This window comes from Crinia signifera, chromosome 6, assembly GCF_055691185.1.
Source record: "Crinia signifera chromosome 6, ASM5569118v1, whole genome shotgun sequence".
NCBI lineage: Eukaryota > Metazoa > Chordata > Amphibia > Anura > Myobatrachidae > Crinia > Crinia signifera.
The window spans coordinates 178704129-178717470 of NC_139222.1; the positions used below are offsets into that span (position 1 = coordinate 178704129).

The window sequence follows — 13342 nt, forward strand, 5'->3', positions numbered from 1 at the left end:
AACGGAGTACAGTCAAAGGAGGGAAAGGTTACAAGTGGAGTACCCCAGGGATCTGTACTTGGACCAGTGCTTTTTAATATTTTTATTGGTGATATTGCAAATGGAATTGAGGGTAAAATGTGCCTGTTTGCAGATGACACAAAGGTATGCAACAGGGTAGACACACCAGGAGGGGTAAAACAAATGATTGATGATCTAGGTAGATTAGAGGAATGGTCAAGAGCATGGCAACTACAGTTTAATGCCAAAAAATGCAAAATCATGCACTTGGGTTGCAAAAATCCAAAGACTAAATATAGTATAAATGGCACTATAATGGAAACTACTGAGGAAGAGAGGGATCTAGGTGTCACTATTTCAGGGGACTTAAAGGCAGGTAGGCAATGTAACAAAGCAATGAAGAAGGCAAGTCAGATGCTTGGTTGCATAGGGAGAGGTATCAGCAGTAGAAAGAAAGAAGTAATAATGCCACTGTATAGGTCATTGGTACGACCTCATCTAGAGTATTGTGTTCAGTTCTGGAGGCCATATCTCCAGAAGGATATAAATACATTAGAGACTGTACAAAGAAGGGCAACTAAAATGGTGCATGGCCTACATCACAAAAGTACCAGGAAAGACTAAAAGATCTTAATATGTATACTTTAGAGCAGAGAAGGGAAAGGGGGGACATGATAGAAACTTTCAAATATATCAAGGGTTTTAACAAGGTACAGGTGGGAGACATTCTTCACAGGAAGAGGAGCAGCAGAACACGAGGACATGCACTGAAACTAGAGGGAGGAAGATTCAGGGGAAATTTGAGGAAGAATTACTTCACAGAAAGAGTAGTAGATAAGTGGAATAGCCTTCCATCAGAGGGGGTAGAGGCAAATACAGTAGTACAATTTAAACATGCTTGGGATAGGCATATTGATATCCTTACAAAAAAATAAGGATCAAATATGGTTTGAGGTAACATGTTTAAAAAAGGGGCAGACTAGATGGGCCAAGTGGTTCTTATCTGCCGTCAAATTCAAATTCTATTTTAGGTGCGATTTTAACTATACAATTTGGACTTCAGTGCTATACAATTTGAACTTTATACACTGTGCTATTTGAACTACATAAGATTTTTGGTGATGATCCCTTTTTCTCCCTTCATACTTAACCCAAATCGATTAATGAGGTACCATTTTAAAAATTAAGTTCTCCGCTTCTGACGAAATTGTTCATTTAAATTTGTTTAAAAATCAAAGTTAAAAATGTACTTTTGGCCCATTCGTATGTGCAATTTTCACACAGGCCATCTAGTATGTAATTTAAACATGTGAAGTACATATTGCATGCAATTCCCTACACTCCAGACACGATGCAATGTAGCATACCTCCCAACATTCCCGATTTTAGCGGGACAGTCCAGATTATCGGGGACTGTCCTGCTGTCCCACCCGCGCCCGGCAGTGTCCCGCGGGCGGCGGAGGTTGCCACGGGAGATAATCACTGTATACCTCCCGCAGCAACCTCCCCCGCCCGCAGGACACTGCGGGCTGTATCACTGCATGCCGGTGCCTGCCTTTGGCACTGTGTACGCTGTATCGCATAGCCGCCCCGCTCGCTGATCGCCGCGGCGCTCCCTGGGGCAGGGGCACAGAGGAGAGATCTGTGCGCATGTGCGCACTATGTATTGAAGACACCCCTGGGCTGCAGAGTTTTACACTCTTTGCCCCCTAGCAGCTATTGTAGCTGCTACTAGGGGCAAACAGTACATCAAGGCAGCCAATAGTTTGACTTGGCCCCGCCCCCTATGACGCGTGACGCTGGCGTGCCGCCCAGCCACGCCTCTGGCACGAGGATTGTGGGCTGGCTGGCTGCACTGACTGTGACTCTGCTACAAGTAAGATAAATAAATCATGTATTTATGTCAGCTGAATATTTTAGATATATCTATATATAGATATATAAATAAATACATTTATTTATATATCTATATCTATCTATCTATCTATCTATCTATATATATATATACATATATCATACACAATGTGCCCTGTATAATCACCATATAGTTATATTTAGTTATATATAGGTGTGTATATTCAATGCTGATGTCAGCATGTTGCACACTACATTAGACCGCCCACTAGGTTGTGTCAAGACACGCCCAGTGGGTGTTACAAGCCACGCCCATGGATGGATTAAGCCACGCCCCTTTCGCCGTGGACAAGTGTCCCTCTTTCTCATTTTCAAATGTTGGGAGGTATGATGTAGTACAAAAATAGCTTCCAGACACAAAGAGATGTAGTACAAAAATACCTACCTGCACATACTATTTTGCAGGAGCGCACATCATATTGCAATGCAAAAATAAAAACCACAGTGCAATTTATACTAGACCCAATGTGATTTGAACTAAAAAGTTCAAATCGCATGCGGGAATCGAACCATGTGTGGGCACTTTTAGAGTATCTTGCACTTTGGCGCTAGGCCAAATACATTCTACAGGCGAGATAGTCAAGATAGACTTGACTGCACAATCAATTTTTCTATGCGATACTGACTAAATGGGGGCACACATTGGCATCGAATTGTCATTGTATGCGGTTGAAAACTGTGATTCAGACTAACTTTCTATTTGATTTTGACTATATAGTAAAAAATCGATAGCCAGAGTCGAACTGTGTGTCCACAGCATTAGATTTGGGTGGGGTGTGTTCAAACTGAAATCTAAATTGCAATGTAGAATAAAGCAGGCGGTATTTACCCTGCACAGAAACAATATAACTCACCCAAATCTAAAGGGGTGTACACACGGAGCGATCCTTCTAAGCGATTTTGACTACATAGACAAAATTGCATAGAAGGTTAGTAAAGATCTCTGTCAAGGTTAGACAAATCTCCCTATAATATCGCTTAGTAAAAAAGAGTTACCAGGATAGAATATTTTGACAAGATCGCTGGCTGTCTAGTCAAAATCGCTGCTATTCACTGCTGAGGAAGATATTCACTAGGCGATCTGCAATGAATGCCAACCAAGCATGTTAATTCTAGTATAGTCAAAATCGCCCATAGACAAAATTGCTTAGTCAGAATCGCTGGTGCATTTAGTCAAAATCACTGTTTTATCCAGTCAAATCGCTTAGTCAAAATCGCTTAGTTAAAGTCGCTCACTAGCAAAAATCGTTCCGTGTGTAGACCCCTTAACTCTCTCTGCACAGATGAGTCACTAATTTCACTGCCATCAATAGGATACCCTCTTTTATTATTTTACAGTCTTTAGCTTTTTCTTATCTTCTTATTCTGTAGCACAAATCAATTGGTTGTATTGAGTTATTTTACAGTTAAATCACTGTATCTTAGGCCCTTATTCAGATCTGAGCTCAGTACAAATTTGTTTGGAAAATGGGCAAAACCATGTGCAACCAGGTGGTGCAGATGTAACGTGTTAGAGAGAGTTACATGTGGGTGGGGTGTGCTGAAACTGAAATCTAAATTGCAGTGTAAAAATAAAGCAGCCAGTATTTACCCTGCACAGAAACAAAATAACTCACCCAAATCTAACTCTCTCTATACATGCTACATCTGCCCCACCTGCAGTGCACATGGTTTTGCCCATTTTCCAAACAAATTTGTACTGAGCTCAGATATGAATAATGTATCCATATTGTAAATCAGTGCTGTACAGTTTATTATTAATAATAATACTAATACAGGTTGAGTATCTCTTATCTAGATATTTGTTATCCAAATTATTCCAAAAACCATGAAGACCTTAGTACTGTAACTGGCACTACTGGGGACATCTGTAACTGGTACTACTGGGGACATGCTACAGTATGTAACTGGCACTAAACATGTGCAGGAAAATGATTGCTTAGCATTCAAATTCAGTGCCTGAGATAGTACACATATAGTATCTTTGTTTAATGCTTGGAAACCTTGTTTCATGCACAAATAATACATATTTGTGTGTATTTCATGTGGTTGATGTGCTTATACAACATAAATGCAAGATACATCATTCAAATATAAAAATATTTTGAAATATGTAATAATCAGTTATCCAAAATGCTTCTGGTCCCGAGTATTTTAGATAAGGGATACTCAACCTTTAATACTAATTTATAGCAGTTTTCTCTGAAAGGACTCAATGAGCTTTACAGAAATCATAAACTTAATGCAGTGGTTTACATTTGCAGGAAATAAAAAAACAATAAGCATAATGCAGTGTTGATGCAGCCATTTTGGATCAGTTCTACTTATTTATTTAGCTCCTCTAGAAGATAATATATAGGCCAGTATTCAATGCCTCAGATTCGCCGTTTTTTTCAGTGAATCTGCCAATTCGCTGGGTGAACGGCGAATTTTCTGTCAGAAAAAACAATTCGCCATATTCTATGGAGGCAATTCGCCATAAATGAACAACGAATGTCTGCCGATTCGCCGAAAATGATTCTCCGCAATTCGCCTGTGATTTTCAATGGGGTTTTTAGTGGAATTCGCCGACAGTGTATTCAATGCTCAATTCGAGTGCTGCATTCTCCATTGAAATTCGCCATGATTCTCCATTTAGCATTCGGCAGCTTTTTATGGAGAATTGTTATGTGTACTTGGAAAATAAATGTTTTCTTTTCTTTTTTTAATGTAAAAAAAAAAAAGTTTTCATTTTATTTGAAGGGTCTTGCTTTTTTTGCACATAACAAGCACCTCTTTATTTTATTAGGTAGGGATGCAGGTGCCATCAGCTGACAATGGAAGGCAACATATGCACTCCTGACACTGCAGTGAGGGGGCCGTGTAATGCAGGCAGAAAGCCTAGCTCCTGCAGCCCCAGCAGACGTCCCACTGGTAAAGGCATGCTGCTACTTTTAGTTCTACCACAGCTGCCGCTCTCCCTCCCCTGCCTCTCTCCTTCCCCTGCCTCGTACACGTACAGCCCCAGCAGCAGCAGCGAGAGTAGGAGGGGAGAGAGCCCGGACACAGACAGCCAGGCAGCCGGGCGGAATGAGATAAAATAATTTGTGCAGCCGGGGACTGGAGTCTGCCTGGTCCTGTGCGCACAGGTATCGGGAGCCCATGCAGCGGGGCTGGGGTACAATACCACCCCCCTGCAATAGTTCTCCGGCAGCCTGTTCATTACAGTGCAGACCTCTGTGGAGGGGAAAGGGGGGGCGCCTGGAGGAAAATGACGCTCAGCAGCCTGGGACACCCCCGACACAGCGCCGCTCTGCTCCACGATCCAAAAGGGCAACAGGCGGGACACTGACCTGCCTCTGCCTCAGCAGCTAGGGAGAGACGGCTCCAGCAGCAGTAGCAGACCTCCAGCAGCCCCATTGCGATGATAGCAGATGTCAGCGCTGGAGCCGGAGGTCTGCTACTGATGCTGCTGCTGGACGCGTGCTCAGGCTCCCAGCGGCATTAGTGTGATCCCCCGCCGTGACTCCGCTCACGGAAGCAGGGGAGAGCAATTCGCTATGGGGGGTAATTTTCGCTGTCAGGGGCTGAGAACCCCTGACGCATTGAATAGAGGGGACGGGCGGCTGCCGGCGAATCTCGCAGCAGGGAGATTCCAAGGCGAAAGGGCAGCGAATCCTACACAGGATTCGCTGCCGCCCACGACCCCCGGCCATTGAATACTGGCCATAGAATCTGATTGGTTAAAATGTAAAAGGCAATAGACATAGCCGAAGGGTATGAGTGAGCCATTCCTTGTTGTGCTTAATCTGTGACTTTATACAATGGGGAAATTTATGCTACTATCTTCTAGAATGTACTTAATAAATAAGAAGTAGATTCTGATTGGTTGTCCATAGCAACATCACATGTGAAGTCTTATTTCCATCTTAGTAAATTTCTGCCAATGTCTTTGTGAACAAAATACAAATCCTAATTGCCTAAAAGGCACTATAAGCTATTTATTTTGTAGCTACATGGAACTAATATGATAAATTCAGTATAATCTACAAAAGTGCGGGAATTGCTAACTGTGGCAGAGTATGTCATACATACTGACACATTGTAATCACTCTGCTTGGAAGGTATTGATGGACATTTCTGCTGCTTGAGGCAGTACCCAAAGTGTTGGTCCTCTCATTAATTAGACAATGCAAGTCTGTATTGTAAACAGTACGCCTTCAAGAAAGAGGCTGAAATATTGCTTTGTGATGACAGGAACAGCTGTGTTGATCAAATAATCTACACGTACAAGACAATCAAGCAAGAAAAAAAGCAGAAGTAACTGAGCTTGTGTGTTGTAATATTTATATTTAGTAGTTTCAACAGTTATGCTGGGTACACACTAGACAATATTTTTAATAATAATAATTCAACAATAGCATAACCCTTTGAGTGCCAAGTGAATTTGTCAAAATAGGTGTCCAAAATTGCCAAGCAAACATTTTTATTTATCATAATGACCTGTAATGTTACCTTTATATAGGAAATATAATCTTTTTGCACACAACATTTTTTATTTGAATATATATAACAAATGTGAGCGACGATGGCATTTTTAATGGATATTTTGAAACTCTCACAGAGATCTTGGCACTCAAAGTGTTAATATCATGTAGTGTGTATCCTCTATGACCCTGATGATGAGCACTCCTGCACGATGTCAGTGATGTCCTCCTTTATCTGTACATCATCCCCATCGGGTCCCCATCGCTAAAAAGGTTTGTGCCAGGTAAACATCGCTTAGTGTGTATTCAGCATAATACAAGTTTAATGTTGGGCATACACACTACAATTATCTGGCCAATCCACCTGATATCAGCTAATCATCCAGATAATTGTATGTGGGCCACGATCTGAAAATATTCATTGGCAGGGCATGCCGAATCATCCAGCATGTCTGCCTGATGTAATATATTCTGTCAAATTGGTGGCATTATGCAGTGTATGCCCACCTTCAGCTGACGGACAGAAATGACCCCTAACACACATGAAGGGGGAAATGTCTCCCAAGAGGAGGAGCACAGATATTGTGGCCAATACATTATGGGAGATCTAACAATGGGGCAGATGTATTAAGCCTGGAGAAAAAATTAAGTGGAAATAAAGTGAAAGGAGATAAAACACCCAAATGTCATTTTCAAACACAGCTGATTGGCTGGTGCTTTCTCTCCTTTCACTTTATCTCCAGTTTATCTCTTCTCAAGACTTAATACATCTGCCCCAAAGTATGATCACATTATCTGCAGGGTCTGAGGCTGCCAGATAAAATGCCTGTGGATCTGACACACATTTTTTCTGTACGTGTGCAGTATCATACACCACACATCACAGTTCCCGCACCTGCGATTAGCAGGAAGATTTATAAAATGTTTTTCTTCTTTCTCAGGTGTGTTTTGCTCTCAGCATGCTAGGTAACCCAACCATTGTTCTCTTGGATGAGCCGTCAACTGGTTTGGACCCCAAAGGTCAGCAACGACTTTGGTGAGTCTTACATTTAGTGAGATATCTATAATTCTGCCATATTGATTAGTTATGCTTCCTTGTAATTTGTATTGGATTATATGGTCTATGACATGTTTAACTAGTCCACTGTGCGGTGAACCAGGTGAATGTTAAAGAATGAAACAATATGATTGGATTACCTGCTATTAAATAATGACATGGATTGAAGAATCTTATCCTTCTGAGGAAACTATGTAGGAGATAGAAAAGCACACGTAGGGTGCTGCTGTTTCACTCATTGCTTTAGATCAGCAGCTCAGTGTGTTACAGAAAGATACACTCTCCCCCTCAGCATGGCGCATGTGTAATACCCCAGCTATGTACAGTTCCACTGTGCCCACATGGACTCTTGTACTACAATAATATGCCGCCTTGGGTAGAACTAATATAGCCTTTGCAGGCTAATGTGTCAGTAGGTGGTCACATGATGCTCGAGAGATAGGTTGGCTCATGCTGGCTACTAGCGGCCATCTTAAGTGAGATGACAGAGATGGGAGTGATGTGACGCAGCTCCCCTAGAAAGGAGCAGTGCGCAGCCCATGGAGAAGCAGGCTCTCTACTCTGCAACTATTGAAGACCCAGTGCCTCCAAGGGGCAAGGGGACAGTGAGGCATTGGTAAATACAGGAGCAGATTTCCCAGCTATACAAGCCAAGGAAGCTCCCAAAAAAGGAAGCACCCAACAGTTTTATTTAAGATAGAAGGTGTTATGGGCAACAGCCTATTTACCACTCTGTATCATAGATAGGAGATCCTTATCAGATGTCCAGGCTTTCGCACAATATATGCACTAATTTACTATGTTGTTATTGAAACTAGGAAGTGTAAAATAAATAGGAACAAATATTATAATATATGTAATGAGTTACATCAGAATGTGCTCTATTAAAGGAGAGCAATTCGTGCTGCTTTCAAAAACAAGGAGAGAGGAGCTATTCTGACCACACATTACATGGAGGAGGCAGAAGCTGTGTGTGACCGTGTTGCTATTATGGTTTCTGGAAAACTCAGGTAAAGAGATTGACTATTACTGTTAGACTGCAGAAAAAAAGGTGTCTGTTTTACTGGTCCTTTCATCACAAAGAGGGCCAGATGTACTAAGCTTGAAAAGTGATAAAATGGAGAGTGATAACCAACCAATCAGCTGCTAACTGCCATGTCACAGTCTGTGTTTGAAAAATGACAGGTAGGAGCTGATTGGTTGGAGGTTTATCACTCTCTATTTGATCACTTTTCAAGGCTTAGTACATCTCACCCATAATCTGAAAAAAAAAAAAGATTTCCCAAGGCTTAGAGTTATAGGGCAGTTTATAATAACGGGCCTGTTGTACACTAGGCCAGTGGTTACCAAACTGTGTGCCTAGACACCCTGGGGTGCCTCAGGTTGGGGCTCCCCAACCAAAACAAATTATTTAAGTGAAATGCAAAACCAGTGCTGGTGGCTGCCCATCATAAAATGTATGGACAATAAGAACTACAGCTATGTTCCTCATGTAACTGAACCTGAGGGTGAAAGTTAAGCAAAATTGCTTTACTTTTTTTATTTATCCATAAGAAACTTTTTGTCTAGGGGTGTCTTGAACAAATGCTGATTTTCTAGGGCGCCCTGGTCAAGAAAGTTTGGGAACCACTGCACTAGGCAATTATTCTCTACTCTTCTCTTCTCTCATTCACATGCAGGTGCATTGGGTCCATTCAGCAGCTAAAGAGTAAGTTTGGTAAAGGCTACCTCCTGGAGATTAAAGTGAAGGACTCTCACCAACTGGAAGTGATTCATGAGGAAATAATGCGGTTGTTCCCACAAGCAGCCAGACAGGACAGGTGATATAGCAGCACTGAATTATAGGTGCCCATCATGCTCCTAAGCCAGTAAAACTCAAGCAAGGCTTTCTGGGATGTGTAGTTCATCAACAGCTGGAGGGCCGCTTATTGCCCACCCCTATCCTAAGCACATGAAAAATTTAGGGGTGTGCCTTCATGAGGAATGGGCATGGATTCATGGAGAAGGGGTGTGAGTACAGAATAGTACCAATTCACATTTAGCTGTACCGTAGTGTCTGTTATTTACATTGGTACTTATGTAATATCTGGGCTCCCGTTTTTCTTATGAGACTGCATCCCCTCGCGGAGCTCGCCACACTATATAAAGTCAACTCCATGCGTAGTTGGATAGTAGGGGTATGAAAAAATGGGGTGCATTTAACATGGGAGCCCAGATAATACATAAGTACCTTTACATTATTTATACATATTACACCAAACAGTAGTACCACTTTTACACGTGATGCTACACAGTACAACCCCTTATACATATTACTCCACAGTAGAGCCCTTTTTATATATATATTGCCATGGTAGAGCCTCTTACACACAGAGGCGTAGCGAGGGTGGTGTCGGTGGAGCACCAGCTCCAGGCGCAGGAAGCTATCATGGCGCCATGCCGGCACCACCATCTCGCCCGCTCAGGTGCCCAACTCAGTGCGGCTCCCCGCTGCGTCCAGGAGGCGTGGTATATTTAAAAGTCACTCACGTCTCCCGCTGGACCGCGCTAGCCAATAGGCGCTCGCGGTCCAGCAGCCACCAGTTGATTGGCTGCTGGACCGCGAGCACCTATTGGCTAGCGCGGTCCAGCGGGAGATGTGAGTGACTTTTAAATAGCAGCACCGTACACAGCGGGGAGGTGGTAGGGGGTGCGTGGAAAGCACCGCTGCTGCTTTGCCCGCTGTGGGTGGGGTGGGGTGCACTAATCTCTGCACTATCCTCTCCCAACCACCCACCCACCCTGCTGTGCACTATCCTCTAACACCCACCCTGCTGTGCACTATCCTCTAACACCCACCCACCTGTGCACTATCCTCACCCACCCACCCTGCTGTGCACTATCCTCACCCACCCACCCACCTGTGCACTATCCTCACCCACCCACCCTGCTGTGCACTATCCTCACCCACCCACCCTGCTGTGCACTATCCTCACCCACCCACCCACCCTGCTATGCACTATCCTCACCCACCCACCCTGCTGTGCACTATCCTCACCCAATGCTGTGCACTATCCTCACCCAATGCTGTGCACTATCCTCACCCACCCACCCTGCTATGCACTATCCTCACCCACCCACCCTGCTGTGCACTATCCTCACCCACCCACCCTGCTGTGCACTATCCTCACCCAATGCTGTGCACTATCCTCACCCACCCACCCTGCTGTGCACTATCCTCACCCACCCACCCTGCTGTGCACTATCCTCACCCACCCACCCTGCTGTGCACTATCACTCCCACCTTCCCTCCCTCCCTGCTCTGCACTATCATTTATTCACACCTTCCCTCCCTGCGAGCAAATTTCAGTCCCCCTTGGCAACGAGCAATTTCAGTCCCCCTTGGCATCGAGCATGAAGCCCCTGGCATCGAGCATGAAGCCCCTGGCATTGAGCATGTAGGTAAGTGGCAATTATGTGTTAAATGTGTAATGGGCATTACGGTTTGTTAAATAGTGTGCGATGGGGATTGCGGTGTGTTAGTATGCAATGGGCATTGCGGTGTGTTAGTATGCGATGGGCATTACGGTGTGTTAGTATGCGACGGGCATTACGGTGTGTTCTATAGTATGCGACGGGCATTACGGTGTGTTCTATAGTATGCAATTGGCATCATGTGTGGCCTTATGTGTAATTGGCATTATGGCTGTGGCTTTATGTGTAATTGGTATTACAAAGTTTGCTAAAATGTGCAATGGGCATTACGGTGTGTATAATGTTGGGCCGTGCCCACTTTTCACTGAGCAGGAGCCTCACCTACTACAAATTGGTGGGGCGCGAAACATGCCCTTGCTCCGGGCGCCGTGGCACCTAGCTACACCACTGCTTACACATATTACACCACAGTTAAGCCTCTTATATATGTTACAATGCAGCAGGGTCCCATTTACACATTATGCCAGTTAGAGCACCTTATATACATTAAGCATGGTGGAGCACCTTATACACATTATATCAGGTAGAGCTATGCTGCTTACCTTTGATGTGCCCAACAGTAGCTCCTGTTAGAGCATGGGTCTTCAAACTGCGGCCCTCCAGATGTTGTGAAACTACAAATCCCAGCATGCCTTGCCACAGTTTTGTTATAAGGGAGTGTTAAAACTGTGGCAAGGCATGCTGGGATTTGTAGTTTCACAACATCTGGAGGGCCACAGTTTGAAGACCCATGTGTTAGAGCCTGATGTGGACCTCATGGGGGCCTAGGCAAGATACTGGTTTCTAAGTAGACTTCAGTTAATACCTGTGTCACATTTAAAGTAAACTGAATTCCGACATACAGAGGGTGATACAATTTTGTGTATCCAAACATTTGTCATCCTATCAAAGAACATCACTTAACAGCATTGTGACTAGTCCCTAGTAAGTTGGAAGTCTGCATTCTTAGGATTATTGCTTAAAGACCTTGAATTTCTTGGTTGGACAGGATCTAGGTATATGAATGAGTGTGTAAGGAGACTGCAATTCTACCTTACAAAGCAGTTGTGAAGTGTATTCTCTGGGGCTAGATCTACGCAAAGATATTTAGATCAGAAAATCCAGGATGCCAAGTATCCTTACCCTAATCCTGACCCTAACTCAACCCCAAACCTCACCCTAACCGCTAAACCCCTATACCAACCCTAACACCCTATCCTTAATACCGTCACCCCAAATCTAATCATAATATCCTAAACCAATTAACTTCACTAACCCTAATACCCAATCCCAAATCTCTAATCTAACCATAATTCAATACTTTTTTCCCTCTTAGTATTAAAAAGGTGGGGGTACTCTCCTTGGTACTCCATTCATACAACACACAAGCCTGATGTGAAAGAATGCTAGAGATTAGTGGGCTACGAGGTGGCATCTGCAGTGGGGGCTGTGGTGTGGACACAAATAGCTGATGGTGTGGTGGGGTAGGGTACATACAAAGTAATGTGTATGACTGTGCCCAGCTTAGTGGCAATTGACATGTAACAATGTTAATGAGTCACACCACAGACAATGAGGGTTTATCTCTCCTGGGCTGCCTGGCGCAGGGCTTTCATGTTTACACTGGCTAATAGAACAGTGACATTACTAGGATGACAGGGTCATTTCCCAAGCTAGATGATAACCCAATTATCCTGCAATTGATAGATTTTGGGGCAGCACAGAAGGTGTAATGGTTAGCAATTAAGGCTTCACAGCACCGAGGTCATGAGTTTGTATATTCTCCCCATGCTTGCGTGGGTTTTCTCCGGGTACTCCGGTTTCCTCCCACAATCCAAAAATATACTGGTAGGTCAGTTGGCTCCCAAAAATGTGATAGGGACTATAGATTGTAAGCTCCACTGGGGCAGGGCCTGATGTGAATGATCAAATATGCTCTGTTCAGCGCTGCAGAACATGGCCAGTATTCAATGCTCCCGATTCACCGTTTTTTCGGCGAATCGGGCTGTTTTCACTCCTTGCGGTGAATTTTTTTCACTGAAAATATGATTCACCCTATTCAATGTTCACTGTTCGCCGAAAGCAAACAGTGAATGCCGGCCAGTTCTCCATTTCATGCTCGCTGCAATCCGCTGGTGTATTTCAATGGGGTTTTCACTGGGATTCAATGCTCAAATGGAGAACTGCTTTCTCCATTGATTTTTGCCATGATTCTCCATTTTACATTCGTCATCTTTTTTAGGTGAATTGGAATGTGATCTTTTAAAATAAAGCGTTTCTTTTTTTTTTATTTTGGTGTAAAAAAATCAGATTTTTTTTTCTGTGAAGGGGCATGCTATTTTTATTCATGTGCTTGCAGCACATGAATATATTTTTAACTATTATTTTTTTTTTTTAACAATTTTTTTTTTTTTACACATTCGCCAGCAGGGGGCGGGAGCCGGTCATTAAT

General features: G+C 43.5%; 1 protein-coding gene across 4 annotated transcripts in view; it reads left to right on the forward strand.

The window, feature by feature from the left end:
- The window catches only part of LOC146008704 (ABC-type organic anion transporter ABCA8-like), a 230709-nt gene that overhangs the window by 212673 nt on the left and 4694 nt on the right, over window positions 1–13342 (forward strand). For all 4 annotated transcript variants that reach the window (XM_083148276.1, XM_083148275.1, XM_083148277.1 and 1 more), the window contains 3 exons: window positions 7322–7416; window positions 8328–8447; window positions 9117–9257. In XM_083148276.1, the coding sequence (XP_083004402.1) occupies window positions 7322–7416; window positions 8328–8447; window positions 9117–9257 (356 nt within the window). The remainder of the gene's footprint in view (window positions 1–7321; window positions 7417–8327; window positions 8448–9116; window positions 9258–13342) is intronic.